Here is a 17,073-nt window from a genome sequence, read left to right as displayed (position 1 = left end):
CAAGTAAACAAACAATGCTGCATACCTTGCTGAAGTTGGTGCTCGTTTCATAACTAAACCGTAAGATTGAACCCAAGACTCTGCTCTTGTGACTTTCGTTGATCTAGTAACCAGTACTAGAATAACTTCATTCATTTTCACTTGCCAAATTGTTTGTGTGTGTGTGTGCGCGTGCGTTCAAGTAGTGTAGTTTCATGTATCGTAGATTAGTCAAATAAATTCTCGTTTCTTTATAAAGTACTGTTGTCTTGGTCATGTATTTTAAAGTCTAAACATTTGCCCAGATCGTGTTACCTTGCTCATAAATTGCTAAATACTAGATTTTGTGTTATAACCGTTGGCCATGTGATAACCAGAACTGGTAAGATACACTAAATTGTGCTAAACGCTGGACGGGTAGTCAATATAGTGTACGTTATAAATTTTGATTCAATTAATCAAATTAAACCAAATCGTTAAAGATTCGATACAACTCTGACCCAGAGCTAAAAATTACTTGTTAATGATGACGGATGCGTTGGCATTGTGTTCACATTAAAATGTCTATATTTATTGGTGGACAATGCAACCGTCATTCGTTGTCTTGATTATGTAAACCCTACGTATTAATGATGAAGAATGCCGTAAACTATTCATGGTCATTATTATGTTAAAACTCTACCTATACACAGTATTATGGTGGAGAATGCCGGCAGCTTTTCATTGTCATTATAACGTTAAAACGCTACATTTACATTAGAAGTTGTAACTGGTTCACTCTTTTTGCACAGACACATGGACGCGAGGCGAGGTCTTACAGGAAAAGGGGTCATTTTATTTATAAAACACGAGGGAGGAGAAGGGTTAAAGAAGAGAAGCGTTTCCATGAAGACGGTCCTGTCCTCGGCTGATGCAGACAGCTGTTCTCTGAGGACTTGTGACTTTAGTCCCTCGATAGTTCAGGAATGGACTCTATTTTAACTTAAACACATCTCCTGTTATACTGAACTTCCAGTCTCACACAGTATGAGTGCAGATCAATTTCTGTTATCCGTTTCACCCAGATGAGGATGGGTTCCCTGTTGAGTCTGGTTCCTCTCAAGGTTTCTTCCTATTACCATCTCAGGGAGTTTTTCCTCGACACTGTCGTCCTCGGCTTGCTCACCAGGGACAGTCTTATCATTTTAATTTATACACATTTACATTTCATACACACTTAAATAATTCCTTTGATTGTGTAAAGCTGCTTTGCGACAATGTCGATTGTTAAAAGCGCTATACAAATAAAATCAAATTAAATTAAATGAGGGAGAAAAAGGGAAAAGCTAAGAATTTTTAACACGGAGAAAGCCAGAGAGTAAACATTAATTATCGCCAGCCGGTCTCGTGCACCTGCAGCAGGCATAGGGGCGCGTACGTAGGGAGCCTTCGGAGTAAGCGAGGAGCGACAACTTGTTGAGGCGCAAGGTAGACGCATGCAGATGTTTTCAAAGTAACATAATTAATAATCTGATAACTTTTACATGTAATAGTCAGTAACATAATCAAAGTACAATTTTAAAGTAGTAATTAGTAATTTGTAGTAGATTACTTTTTTAAATAACTTTCCCAACACTGGAGACTAAAATAAAACTCTTTGTCTTGCTCTGATTAAAGGTCATAGTCAGTCTGTTCCCTGTTTTAGCTTCAGCTGCTGATGGTTTAATATCACACACAACAGATGAGAGAAACTAATTAAACTGTCAATCTAAATAATAAACTCATTTTACATTCACACTATCTTCAAAGTAAATCTGAAAGCAAGATAGAAAAAAGGTTTATGGAGTGTGTTGTTGTGTCTACAGGTTGCATGGTTGTGGTGCCTCAGATGAAGGCTGTGCTGCTCTGACTTCAGCTCTGAGATCAAACCCCTCACACCTGAGAGACCTGGATCTGTCCTGGAATAATGTAGGAGACTCAGGAGTGAAGCGTCTCTCTGCTCTTAAGGATGATGAACATTACAAACTACAGACACTGAAGTAAGTAAAAACCATGTGCGATAAACATTAAAAAAGTATAAAAATTATAAATTAATTCCTTTATCATTAGTTTGTACATTTCTCTTTAGTTCCAATAAATATCAGATAGGAAATAAAACCTTTATATCAATAAATATAATAATAATAATAATAATTTTAATACTATTATTATTATTATTATTATTAATAATAATAATTGAATGACTTTTTACATTTTAGGGAATGTCACTATTTAATATAAACAGAATTGTTCTCTAATAATTAGTTTTACTGGTGTTTTATTTTCATTAAAGTGTGTTTATTTCGAATTCTTGTGAAGGCAGCATGGACGGTCCTACAAACATTGCATAGATGTGAACAATTCGCAGAAGTAGCTCAGGTGTATGGTACTAAAATAGACACTGCAGTGCACCAGATACCAATGTTTACAATTATATACACTATTTTAAGTGAATGTAAAACCTGTCTAAAGTCCGCTATATTGTGTGTGTGTTTGTGTGTGTGTGTGTGTGTGTGTGTGTGAGAAATGACTCGGCCTCACCAGTTTCAATGAATCAGTCCAGGAGCGCGATGCTAGAAAATGGCCGTCCTGTAAAACTGTCCTGATGGTGAATAATCCTAATTTCGGAAACGCCTCAACAAAAGAGTTCAAAGTCCAATACAGTGAAAAACAGCTGACGAAATAGCCTCAGGCATTCCCTTCACGATTTAAAGGCGCAGACACAACACAGTTACATTTTACATACCAGTAAAACCTGGAACGAATTATACTCGCAGTCCAAGGTTTTACTGTATCTGTAAATAAACTCACTGACTCAAACACACTCGTACAGTAACACAGAGCAGAAGACAATAACAGGATCAATAGGTGTGTGTATGAGTGGAGATCACAGTGCACCATCACTACTGTATGTTTTATTATATAGATATAATTAAAATAATTGCATAAAAATGTCTAAACTGTAATCCACAGCCAGTGAAATCAGTCACACTGGAGAGTCAAAAGGAGCTCAAGTTCTTATGAAAACTGGGGACCTGGGACCTGCTCCCAACACACACGCTGCTAATGTACACCTGGTTTAGAGAGGAGGAAAAAATAACAAAAAAACAACAACAACACTTTATTAAATTAGGCAGAATATGTAACCAGACACACTTCTGATTTTTACACACTTTTTGTCAGATCCTTTTTAAAATGCACAAAAAGCTCAGCACCTCTGATCCTCTGTTTTCATCTCATTCTCCTGTAGAACTTTTATTCTCTGTGAAGTTAAACCTGCAGAAGCCGATGAACTCAATTTGTAGACATTTTTACACTCCATGAGTTTTATAATTTAGCAGCATTCTATTAGGCAATAAATTATCTCCTTGTGTTCTTTAAATCAGGAACATGAACGTGAATTTTCCTTAAAATATATGCCTTAAACTTATGTTACGTCTTTTAATTAATGGTTATATGATTTTTATTCCCTGACTTTTACTTCTTTGTTTTTGCCTTTAAAAAAAAAAAACACAAAGTGAAATTAAATCATAATTTCCGAGCCGTCTGTTTTAAAGTGCGTTTTTGATCATTATACCAGAAGTTTCTTATCGATAATCATTTTTCTTTTAACTGGAGCTATGTTATCTAAGGTATAACGAAATGTCGACTCTAAATACAAATTGAGTTCAGTCACCTGATGGAGTTCTGTGGGGTCAGTCGGTGATCCAATCAAAGATCCAGTCAAACTCTGGGAGATTATTGATAAAGCTCTGTGTGGCGACACACTTTAATTGATTTCAGGCCTTTTACGCCTCCTCTTTCCCGCGTCTCGCTCCGGTTTATAAATGGTTGCTGGTTGGTGACGTCTCTCTCAGGGTGGAAGCGACCGTGTGGGAAGTCGGGGAGATGCTGATGTAGGGAGAGTCAGAAAACCTGGAGTGGAGTCTGGAGCGGCGCACAACCTGGACACAATATACACACACACACACACACACACACACATGCAACAAAGCACAGCAACGCAGACACACATAAAACACATACAGCGACCAACAACTTGTGGGTCGTAACACACATCAAGTCGGTAGTCCAGCTCCTGCCAAACATGTAGCATAACTTGCTAACATTCTCCAGTGTCTCAATGATTCTCCGCTCGAGATCCTCTAGGCTTGTAGAAGGAGAAGGGGATCAAGCCCAGACCTTAAGCTTAAGTTCACTTAGGTTAGATAAACGTGGTGGCCATTTCAACAGCACATTGTCAATGTCACTGTAAGGTTTTATAAAGTAGTAAGACAATGTAATCTTATAAGAAGATTCCTGTGCTCTTCGAACAGACCCCTCACTGTGCTTCCTCATGTCTTCTGTGGTAACACCTTCTATATCCTGTATCCAGACGAGGAGACATCCAAATGGCTCCTGTCTGCTAGAATCCTTTTGTTTAATCAGGAGAATGCAAATGTATCTCCTCTCACCTGTCTGTCTTCGGGTCCCTACATGACTGACATGTTAATGATGGTTCTTTTGATGTTCGGGACGTAGCACCGTTTAAATGTGCTCTCTTTGCTGAGAATAAACAGAGATCTTCAGACATCATGCCTGCGTGTGTGTGTGTGTGTGTGTGTGTGTGTTTGTCTCTCCCGGTCGATCGGGCCCGGACCGGTAAGTGTATCAAGGTGCAGCGGACACAACAAGCTAAAACTCTTCTTCTCTTAGCTTAAAACTTAGCTCGGACATACTTCATCTTCATTTAAAACCTAACAGTCACTTAGTTTTTAAACATCTTGTTAAAATTCGAGATCAATTGGCTGTGTTGTTGAACCATGAAATGATGTCAATTTTTTGGGACACCCTGTACAGAGCTTTCACTTAAATAACTAGTGTACTTGTTCAACAGTAATTTTAAATATGCTTCATAACTTAGCTTTATTGGTTTTCACCCAAACACATGAAACCCTGGATGCAGTGCAGTAATACGGAGGCTTGAGTTCTGTCAGTTTCTCTTATCAGATATTTTAAATATTGAAAACCCTTATATAGTTTCACTTAAGAAAATAGTGTAAATATTCAAGAGTAATTTTAAAGTTGAAGACCATTTAAGCATGTCTCAAACTTCTACTGCAGCTCTTAGTATTATTATTATTATTATTATTATTATTATTCATAAAGAAAAAATAAGTATAACTGAGACAGGAAAATGAAACCAAACGCACATTTATACGTGTTAAATAAGCACTGTCTTTGCGGCGCTGTGCGAAACGCACGCCGATGTGAGCCGCCCTATCGCAGTCATAATATACAAATATGTTTTAGCTGTGTAGTGGACCGCGCGCGCACAACCTCTCGCGGGCGAGCCTCTGAATACGCCGTTTTAACGGGGGTGGGGATAAGAAACACCGCACCGGCAGAACTAGACTAATGATTATGAATGCGTCGGGGAAAACAGCAAGGAAACTGACTGGCCAAAAAAGCACTAACAACAGCTCAAGAGCTTGTAAAAAAATTATTATTTAGACTAGCTAATTAAGTTCACTAGCTAACGATTTTATTTGTACAAAGAATGAACTGTTATATGACTTCTGTTAGTATCGGTTTATTGTTATTATAAAAAAAAATAATTTAAAGACATCAAAATTTAAATATATAAAAAACTGGAAAAATAGACCTACAGAATAGAACATTAAAATAACTAAAATATACACTTCTATCTTTGGTATAATATGGTTATAGTATAGTATATCGTGGCTGGAATTTTGTTTTATTAAATAATATTTATCCAGTATAAACCTCTTATTTCTATTTACTTTAGGTCGTTGTTCTTGCAATGTGCGCTTTGCAATGTCAGACACATTCAAATGCAAATAATACACCCTCCCCAGGTGTGAATCAGCTGTTCTCACCTTTACACTCGGAGAAACTAAAATGCACCTCTTCTCACTGTGCATGGTTTCAGCAAGTGGAGGATTTTGGATCTTGCTTCAGGCCTCTTATTAAATTTGTGTAAATTTAAAATCTTCTGGATTCTACATTCTAAAATTGACATTGTTACCGTTTTAAATCCCTGGAATGAGATTTGTCTTATCATAACATGCATGTTATTAATCACTCACACTCACTCACAAACTATTTATAATTACTCTACAATGTTTTAATTTTAGATTTTTATTTAAAAATAAATAAATAAACCAAATAAATATATTCCATTTGTATTTTCCCTTTGTAAAAAAGCATTAAAAATGATGGGTTGTGTATCGAGTTTTGATGTCTGATGAACGCGCGCGCCGATATGAGAGATTTATAAGAGATTTCTCTTTCCCAGAAATATAACAAACACACATTTATACGTGTTAAATAAGCGCTGTCTTTGCGGCGCTGTGCGAAACACACGCCGATGTGAGCCGCCTTCCTATCTCAGTCATAATATACAAATAAGTTTTTGCTGTGTAGTGGACCGCGCGCGCACAAAATGAGAGACTGGATGATAAACTAATGTCACAATTCCAACCCTCTTCCCTTATCCGCGCTTGGGACCGGCTAAAGTGACCCAAAAGAGACAATCTGACGGAGAACGTTTTTTTTTTTTTAAGTTGGTTTGTTTGTTTGTTTTAGATATATTTAAATATACGGACACATCAATGACGTTAGAGGGGTCTGAATACTCACCAAATATAGCAACAAAGTCGCCAAGTTGGCAACACTGCTTAAATAACTAGTGTCTTTGTTCAGTGGTAATTTTAAAGTTGAAGACAAATTAAGCATGTGTCTCATAAACTTCTACTACAGCTATTAATGTTATTATTATTATTATTATTATTCAACTATAATTATAATTAAGACAGGAAAATGAAACCCTTATTTAAATATTTGAAGTCATACAGACAGATAATGAAAGTACCTGCAGACTGACAGAAATGTGTATTGAATTCCTGAATAAATGTTCTTTTAATAAAGTACCAGTATCTGTCTCACAGCTCCAGAGCTCCCAGTCACTGTATGTGTGGAGTTTCACATGTTCTCCTCTTGTCTGTGTAGGTTTACTAAGCCGTGGATGTTTGGTTCCAGACCAGAATCCCCATCACCCAGCGGTGTCTCCATGAAGAGTGTGAGGTCTATGGAGCCTCCTATTTATTTTAGTGGTGGAGTTTCATCACCTCTACACAGGTAACGTCTCCTCACTGTTAATGTCTCCTCACTGTCTGTTTTAGTAGAATTCATGATTATTTGTCATTTTGCTGTTTTCACTCAAACACTATGAAACTCTGGATGCAGTGCAGTAATAGAGACTTGAATTCTGCAATTTTCTGTTGTCAAACATATAAAATATTTGTGGAATATTTGGTCTAAAACACCAACATATCAGATGCCATATCAGAAAGATACAATACAGGTAGATGGCGCTGTATTATGCACTATTTATCTCCCTCATGCTCTCCTAAACTGCGGATGGTTGGTACCCGTAGTTCAAAGCCATACAGATAGGTGGATTGGCTAATATAACTTGTCTCTGTGTGTAATGGACTGGTGTCACATCCAGGGATCTCTTTTTTAATTAACTGATCATTCAGACTGATGGGTTCAGTAAAAGCCTGGAATTAAATCAGGATTAGATTTTTTTCCCCTGTATTTTTTTGTTATTTTACATAATTTTATAATTTTACTAACGTCCACAATATTTCTTATTACACTGTATCTATTACTCCAAAACAGTATCTAACCGTGTCAAGATATTTTAATCATGAACTTTTCATATAAATCGAAAAAGTTTGTACAAAAAGGATAAAAAGATTTTAAAAAGTTTTACCAACAATAAAAATGCTGTCAGTCACAACTTAGATTCTGTTTATTATATGAAAAACAAAAAGTTAAGAATTCAGTTAAAATGAGTAAAGAGTGAATATAAATCTCTAAAGGACTGTCTGTAATGTTGTACAGTGAATTCCTTGGAAACAGACGAGGATCCCCATCACCCAGCGGTGTCTCCATGAAGAGTGCTGTGTCTATGGAGCCTCCTATTTATTTTAGTGGTGGAGTTTCATCACCTCTACACAGGTAACGTCTCCTCACTGTTAATGTCACTGTTAAAGTCACAGTTACAGGGGAATTCTGAGATAAACCTTAAAATTAATATTTTATTATCATGGTATGTAATACTCTGTTCTACAGAACTTTACCCCGTACTGTCTGTTTTAACAGAATTCATAATGATTTGTCATTTGCTGTTTTCACTCAAACACTATGAAACTCTGGATGCAGTAATACAGAGACTTGAATTCTGTTATTTTCTGTTATTAAAATTTTTTAATATTTGTTGAATATTTGCTCTAGAAAACCATCATATCAGGTGCCATATCAGGAAGACACAGTAGATGGCGCTGTATTCTGCACTATTTATCTCCCTCATGCTCTCCTTGTGCTCTTATACCCAGCGATATTAAACTCTATTCTAATAGACTACGGTGTGACTCAGCTCATGAACATAAAACACTCTATTTCTGTTTCATTTTAAACCAGTTTCTCCAAGACACACTTAGTAGTAATTAGGTCGATTATTCTCTAGTGTTTTTGATTTGATTGGTAAGATGCAAATTACTATTAAAATTCCTCCCAGAAAGTGAATTATTCCTCTGTCTCTCTGATGACCGTCTCCTGGAAACAACTGAAAAAGTTCACTTTAAACTATAAAATCCTTTCAAAGTCTCCATTTGTGATTCTCTGTAAGGGTGAAGCTAATTTCCATTTCCTGGTGAACTTCCCTTTCTCTAAGACCGTGTTGTTACAGCATCAGTAGCAGCAGTATTGAGAGGTGTGTAAAGTGTTTTGATATCAGAGATAAGACCAAACTGACTGTTACAGTTCTCACAGAAACTCAATCATTTCTCTTTCTCTTTGATGATCTAAGATCCATTTTCCTGTTGAACTCTTTCATGTCTCATGTTTATGTTCCATTATTATAGCATCGTCCTGTACCGTCTTCAACTCTCATGTTGTGTTCCACTATTATTAGCAGCAGTATTGATGGGTGTGATCTTTTAATAACTTCTCTATGTGTGATGGACAAGTATCACATCCAGGCTGTAGGTGGAGGTTTTATGTCTTTAAATGTTTCTAACAGTAATCATTTAAAATAGTTTATTTGTATATTTTCAGAATACATCACCTGTTTATTCACAGTCAAGGGTTCAAATCCCACCCTGCCTCTGTGTGTGGAGTTTGCAGGCAATTTAGTGTAATTAGCATTCTGTGTGTGTGTGTGTGTGTATGTGTGTGTGTGTCCTGTGATGGATTAGCACTCTGTCCAGGGTGTACCCCTCCTAGTACCCAGAGTGTCCTGGGATAGGCTCCAGTCCCCATGTGAACCCGTACAGGACATGCGCTATAGAGAACGAGTGAATAAATTTTGTTTTATTATTTTAAATAAGGACTACAGTACAATACTCTGGATTGCAGTACAGTATAGACGATATAAATGGACTTGGTTCCAATCCAGCAGAAGATGGTTGTGTTTGCAGGCAGTTTGAAGTAACAGTTCTTATTCAAGTTGCTCCATCTTTGTGGCACAAATGAGTCTCTGCTGAGTAACTAACTGTCAGTACAGAACAGTTTGCTTTAATGGACATTTAGCTTTTTTGTTAATATCACAAAGGATCTTATAGCCTGGGCTTTGCAGCGCCTCATCTTTAAATAAAACATTCTCTCTAATGTTTTAATCGTAATAAGAAAACATAACATGCGCACAAGCATAGAAGATGTAAACATCAAGAAACTGGCATGCATTCAGTTACTTTTCTCTGCTCTAAACACTCAGGGGTTCTGTGAGAGATGTGTGTGTGTGTGTGTGTGTGTGTGTGTCTAGTATGGTGGAAATTAACTTAACTACTCTGGTGATTTCAACTAGTATCACAATAAGAGTAGAGGTGTATTTTAAACAGCGCTGGACGTCTCGGTTACACACACTGCAGAGGCGTCTGTAAGAGAGAGGTAACTCCCCTCATCTCACAGTGTCTTTGTTACGACCTTTGATGGAAGTTTTTGTCTAGGAATTTAAAAAGGAGTAACATTGAGATGACCAGAAAAAAAAAAGCTTAGCATGTGGCAAGAGAAACAAAAGACACTCAAATTAGCGCCGCAAAAAGGTTTATTGCTCCCAAACCATGAATATTAACAAACATTGAAGAAAACACAAATAATAAACAACAATAAATGAGATAATCAAGACAAACGGGAGAGGGAACGAGAAGTGGCGCTAGAAACTCAAAGAAATAAACATAACAAAAGAATCCCCACTATCTCCTCCCAATCCTCTAAATAAACAAACAAAAATGTGAAACAAAAGGTCTTCAGCGCAAATGCGCCCTGAACTTACTCTGACTAAAAACACAAAAGTACATTTTTAGCGCACTTCGCTATACTAGTGTGTCTAATACATAAAGAAAACTCCTACGTGCAAGGTATGTATGTCACGTGACTTACTAGGCTGTTCCAGGTCTCCGTTGTCTGAAAGACGGCAGTTAGTTTAAGTGGAGCTTAAGCGGGCTAAAAGTATCGAAAGCACTCAATCAACAAGAACACCGATGTCACCAGAGACAACGTTACACAGATCATTTTAACCACAAGCGATTAAGGTAGTAGCAGAAACAGATAAAATAACAACGCAACACAACAGTGACACGCCAAGTCAAGCAGCCTCCATCTTCCCGTTGCCGCTTCAGTTTTAAGGGCATCAGAACAGATCACCATTGGCGGAGACCACACGACGTCACAAGTGACCAACGATGATTGACAGGGAGATCCACCAATAGTGTCCTGAAGTAGGCGGCACCTAGAAGCGCTAAAGAGAACATAGAACACACACACAAGGGAAAAACAGTGTACGGTTCGTAACACTCCCCCACTTAAGAATAAACTCTTTTGGAAAAACAAAAAAAAATTATACTCTTGAAAGAGCATCCGCTAAGACATTTTCAACGCCCCTCTTGTGTCTGATATCTAAATTGTAACTCTGCAGAAAGAGTGACCAGCGCGTCAATCTCTGATTATGATTGTACAACTTTGAAAGAAATGTCAAAGGACTGTGATCCGTAAAAACTACCAAAGGTTGCACACTACATCCAACATAAACCTCAAAATGCTGTAATGCAAAAATTAGAGCAAGCGTCTCCTTTTCAATGACTGAATAGTTTAACTGATTCTTGTTAAACTTCCTAGAGAAATAACTTACTGGATGAGCTATACCCTGCTCATCATCCTGTAATAAGACAGCACCAGCCCCAACATTACTTGCATCCACCTCAAGCTTAAATGGACGTTCTAAATCAGGTGCTGCAAGAACAGGTGAACTACTTAATAGTGTTTTCACACTCTCAAATGCATATTGGCACTCTGTATTCCACACAAAAGCAGTAGAAGGACTTAAAAGTGAAGTTAAAGGATTAACCACAGACGAAAAATTTCTGCAGAAGCTGCGGTAATATCCAGCCATTCCGAGAAACCTTCGGAGTTCACGTCGGGTTGTGGGAACTGGGAACTTCGACATAGCCTCAACTTTTGCTTCAACTGGTCGAATTTGACCATGCCCTACCTCCTTTCCCAAATACATCACTTTAGCTTGACCAAACTCACACTTGGCCAAGTTAAGGGTCAAGGAAGCACTCGCAAAACGCTCAAACACAGCACGTAATGACTTCATGTGTTCAACCCAATCCCTGGAATAAACAACAACATCATCCAAATAAGCACTACAATTAGGAATGCCAGCTAAAACAGTGTTTACCAACCTCTGAAAGGTAGCAGGCGCGTTTCGGAGTCCGAACGCCATGGCCGTATATTGTGCAAACGAATCTGGAGTGATAAAAGCAGCAATGTCAGAAGCTCTGGGTGTAAGTGGTACTTGCCAGTAGCCTTTAAGCATATCTAACTTACTCACAAACTTTGCATATCCCACATTATCTACGCAATCCTCCATCCTAGGAAGTGGATAGTTATCAGGAACCGTAAGTGAATTTACTTTTCTAAAATCGGTGCAAAACCTAAAAGAACCATCTGGTTTCGGTACCAAAATACATGGAGAGCTCCATGGACTAGAACTAGGCTTAGCAAGATTGTTCCTCAACAAGTACTCAACTTCTTGTCGCATAACTGAACGCTTAACCGAATTCACTCTGTATGCATGCTGTCGGATTGGTCTAGCATCTTTAACATCAATATCATGCTGAATGACATTAGTTAGCACAGGTACGTCTTTGAACAGACACTCAAATTCAGAAATGAGCCTCACCATATCACACTTCTGATCAATAGACAAATTCGTTAAATGTGAATCAAGATCTTTTAATATTTCAGAATTGCACAACCTCACCGTCGTCTGAGAAATATTCTGAAACATTATCCCGTCTTCTTCAGTATCAGTAATGGGCTTTTCCGTCACGACCGCAACAGAAACAACAGCAGTGTCTGGAACTCTGTCATTCACATCAGTTTGTGATCTCGAATGATAAAATTTCAGCATGTTTACATGACAAACGCGAGTTTTTCGTTTTCGATCAGGAGTACAAATAACATAGTTAGTTTCATTTAATTTCTCCTTCACCACATAAGGGCCGAAAAATCGAGTTGACAGTGAAGAACCCGGAATAGGCAAGAAAACCAGAACTGAGTCACCAGGCTTAAAAGATCGTGTAACAGCCTTTTTGTCAAATGTTCGTTTCATGCCTTTTTGCGCATTGGCAAGAGACTCTCTTGCGACTGAGCAAGCTGTATGCAACCGCTTCCGAAACTTCGTTACGTACTCCAGTACATTCGTTTTTAAACTGTCTTTTTCTAAAATTTGGTCTTTTAAAACTTTCAATGGACCACGTACCTGGTGTCCGAAAACTAGTTCAGCTGGACTAAAACCCAGCGACTCTTGAACGCTTTCTCTGATAGCAAACATCAGCATGGGAATGCCATCATCCCACTCATTACCAGTCTGCATGCAATATTTTCGCAACATCGACTTTAACGTTTGGTGAAAACGTTCCAGGGCGCCTTGGCTTTCTGGATGGAACGCAGTGGAAGTACGATGTGTAATTCCTAAAATCTGCATGACTTGATTAAAAAGCTTGGACGTAAAATTTGTGCCTTGGTCGCTTTGCACCACTTTAGGCAAACCAAATGTCGAGAAAAACTTAACTAGTGTCTTAAGAACAACGGGTGTAGTGATTTTTCTTAAAGGAATTGCTTCAGGAAAACGGGTGGCTAGACACATCACTGTTAGTAGAAACTGATTACCACTTTTTGACTTTTTTAAAGGGCCTACGCAGTCAATGAGGACATGTTCGAATGGTTCACCAAGAACAGGTATCGGATTTAGCGGCGCTGGGGGAACAACTTGATTTGGCTTTCCCGCAATTTGACATACGTTACAAGATCGACAATAGAGCGTTACATCAGTTTTTAGTCCAGGCCAGAAAAAGTGTTTTAAAATCCGGCTGTAAGTTTTTCTTATGCCCAAATGACCCGACAGTGGATGATCATGAGCCAAGCACAACACATGTGGGCGATATGGGACAGGAACCACAACCTGATAAAAAACATCCCATTTGGCTTGGTCAGGTGATGAACCCCACTTACGTATCAACACGTCATTTTCTAAAATATAGGCGCTTTGTTTTGTCTTAGCCAAATCGTGCGAAATTACAGATTTAAAAAGTGTAGTCAAAGTTTCATCTTTTTTCTGTGCAGTGATTAATTCGTCCCGTGTGATTTTTAAAATCAACGAATTCGTGTCATTTAAATACGAACTTTTCACCCTTTCTGGTTTCTTTTTCTCACAGTCCAAATTTTCCTCTCCGTCTATGACAGAAGAAAAAAAAGTGTCATTCAAAGCAATCTCTTTATGCGACTGTGCACGAGTAACAGCACAGGCAGGAAAAACATGAGGATACGCTTCACCAACCTCATCAGATGCACCTTCTGTCGGTTTGTCCAGAACCTCCAATAATGGCATTACTTTCCCTCCGGCTAAATCATTGCCTAGGATTAAATCTACGCCTTTCATCGGCAGCGAAGAACAAACTGCAACACGGACAAATCCAGAACACAAGTCACTTTTCAAATGCAGATTATGCAAGGGCCTTTTTACACATCCCATTTCAATTCCTTGCACTAATACGCTGGAATGACATGAAGTCTTACCAGAAAATTTCATTGCACTTTCAACAATAAAACTTTGCATAGAACCTGTGTCACGAAGCATTGTGATCTCTTTTTGATCTTCATCACGACCAGTCAAAGAAATTAACCCCTTAAGAATAAAAGGACGGAACGTTTTATCCACATCCACCTTGGAGTATACAGCTGCAATCTGTTTACACGTCTTTACAAAACCTACCGGCTTAGCTTGCGAGTTTTGTTTTCGTTTAAGTCGGGGACAATCCACCACAACGTGTCCTTTCTTGTGACAATAAAAACAGTCACGATCCTCACTAACTCTAGGTGCATTGCTTTTCGAACGCACAAATTGTGTGTTAGATAACGATAAAACAGCGGGTGTATTTTCCATACGTGAATGAACAAAGACATTTTTGTGGGTTAAAATGAATTCATCAGCTAAAACAGCGGCCTGTGATAAAGAGTTTACCTTTTGTTCGTTTAGGTAAACAACCACTTTCTCTGGTAGGCAATTCTTAAATTCTTCCAGGAGAACCAGCTCACGCAACAAATTAAAATCTGCAACATTGTTAGCTACACACCACTTATCAAAAAGCGTGCCCTTCTCTCTAGCAAATTCCACAAAAGTTTGATTAGAAGTTTTTCTGAGCGACCTAAACTTCTGTCTGTATGCCTCTGGAACTAGTTCATATGCACGAAGTATCGCTGATTTGACTGAATCATACTTCAAACTTTCATCAAGTGACAAAGTGGAGTACACCTCTAAAGCTTTCCCCACAAGTTTACTCTGCAGTAACAGAGACCAGAATTCGAGTGGCCAATGCAAAGAAGTTGCAATCCGTTCAAACGCATTAAAATACGAGTCAACTTCTGATTCTCGGAATTGTGGAACAAGAGCAATGTGCTTACTCACGTCAAAATTGGGACGAGGTGAGATCGACACCGAAGGAACATTTGAAGGAGAAACTGGATCTGGCTGATTAGCCTCCGCAGCCTTCTTTGAAACCTCCAATTCGAGCTGGCGCAGCCTCACTTGCGTCTCAGCCTCGATTTCAAGTTTGCGTATCTGCAAACGTAGATCAAGTTCAGCCCGACGGGTGTGCTCTTGGGAATCATAATATAGACGTGCCAAACGAACTTTCAGCCGCGCATCGTCTCGTGAACCCACAGAAAGCGGAGAGAACGGTTCAAAGGGTGGCAGTCCAATCCCAGCATCTGCAACGGCCTCCACCCCTGCATCTGCATCAGTTCTGCCACTACATACGTTCTCATCTCCTAATCCAAAAGGAGCAAACACCTCATCACCAGGTTTTTGCCGATCAGCCGCCTCCTCCATTTCAACAGGCGTGAGAAGTACATTAAGCTCGAGTAACTGGTCTGTTATCTTTTGCTTAATTTCAGCTTTACGATCCTGCTTATTAATCATCAGTTTAAAATGATCAGCCTCCAAAAACAGGTCCTGTTTCCGACAAACGTTAAGCAGCTCCACGGACGGACTCTTAACAAATTCCTCTAAACTGAACATTTTTAAAATGTGTCACGTGCTCAAAGTGCTACAAAACCTGTTACTGTACTTACTATGACACCCTACTAAACAGTCAACCAATTCTATTGCCACCACCGTAGCTAGATCCTCGGTCATTTTAGTTTACCTCCCAAGGGTTTAACAATCCATCCGGTAATATCTATCCCAAAATTATTAAAAGATCCCGGATGAGCCCCCATTAAATGTTACGACCTTTGATGGAAGTTTTTGTCTAGGAATTTAAAAAGGAGTAACATTGAGATGACCAGAAAAAAAAAAGCTTAGCATGTGGCAAGAGAAACAAAAGACACTCAAATTAGCGCCGCAAAAAGGTTTATTGCTCCCAAACCATGAATATTAACAAACATTGAAGAAAACACAAATAATAAACAACAATAAATGAGATAATCAAGACAAACGGGAGAGGGAACGAGAAGTGGCGCTAGAAACTCAAAGAAATAAACATAACAAAAGAATCCCCACTATCTCCTCCCAATCCTCTAAATAAACAAACAAAAATGTGAAACAAAAGGTCTTCAGCGCAAATGCGCCCTGAACTTACTCTGACTAAAAACACAAAAGTACATTTTTAGCGCACTTCGCTATACTAGTGTGTCTAATACATAAAGAAAACTCCTACGTGCAAGGTATGTATGTCACGTGACTTACTAGGCTGTTCCACGTCTCCGTTGTCTGAAAGACGGCAGTTAGTTTAAGTGGAGCTTAAGCGGGCTAAAAGTATCGAAAGCACTCAATCAACAAGAACACCGATGTCACCAGAGACAACGTTACACAGATCATTTTAACCACAAGCGATTAAGGTAGTAGCAGAAACAGATAAAATAACAACGCAACACAACAGTGACACGCCAAGTCAAGCAGCCTCCATCTTCTCGTTGCCGCTTCAGTTTTAAGGGCATCAGAACAGATCACCATTGGCGGAGACCACACGACGTCACAAGTGACCAACGATGATTGACAGGGAGATCCACCAATAGTGTCCTGAAGTAGGCGGCACCTAGAAGCGCTAAAGAGAACATAGAACACACACACAAGGGAAAAACAGTGTACGGTTCGTAACAGTCTTATATATTCTAACAGAGCAGGTCATAGTGACGTCTCATAAAACACATCATGTTTAATAAAACAACACGGCTGTTCCCTGGGGTGTTAATAAACAGGCGCGTTACATCTCCTGACTCTGAGTTTCTGTTAATGTAGATAGACCAAGACCTTTCCTCTCTGTACATCTTGTTCTTTCTTACATGTCCACATATTCCAAGTCTGCATCTCTAACTGACCCATGATTATGTAGACTTTTACTCAGACACACAGAGTTGATTTAAAATATTCTATCACACTAGAGTCACTGCAGTCTAGACCAGCTCTTAGCTCCATTTATCCACTGACAGAACGGCAAGCCA

At 38.7% G+C, this 17,073-nt stretch overlaps 1 protein-coding gene across 1 annotated transcript in view; it reads left to right on the top strand.

The window, feature by feature from the left end:
- The window catches only part of LOC128534127 (NLR family CARD domain-containing protein 3-like), a 48,210-nt gene that overhangs the window by 2,405 nt on the left and 28,732 nt on the right, over positions 1-17,073 (top strand). The window contains exons 2-3 of the mRNA XM_053508426.1: positions 1,824-1,997; positions 7,009-7,137. Of these exons, the coding sequence (XP_053364401.1) occupies positions 1,824-1,997; positions 7,009-7,137 (303 nt within the window). The remainder of the gene's footprint in view (positions 1-1,823; positions 1,998-7,008; positions 7,138-17,073) is intronic.

The sequence above is a fragment of the Clarias gariepinus genome, chromosome 12 (assembly GCF_024256425.1).
Source record: "Clarias gariepinus isolate MV-2021 ecotype Netherlands chromosome 12, CGAR_prim_01v2, whole genome shotgun sequence".
Classification (NCBI taxonomy): domain Eukaryota; kingdom Metazoa; phylum Chordata; class Actinopteri; order Siluriformes; family Clariidae; genus Clarias; species Clarias gariepinus.
The sequence above is the reverse complement of the archived record's forward strand: the minus strand, read 5'-3'. Positions and strand labels throughout refer to the sequence as shown.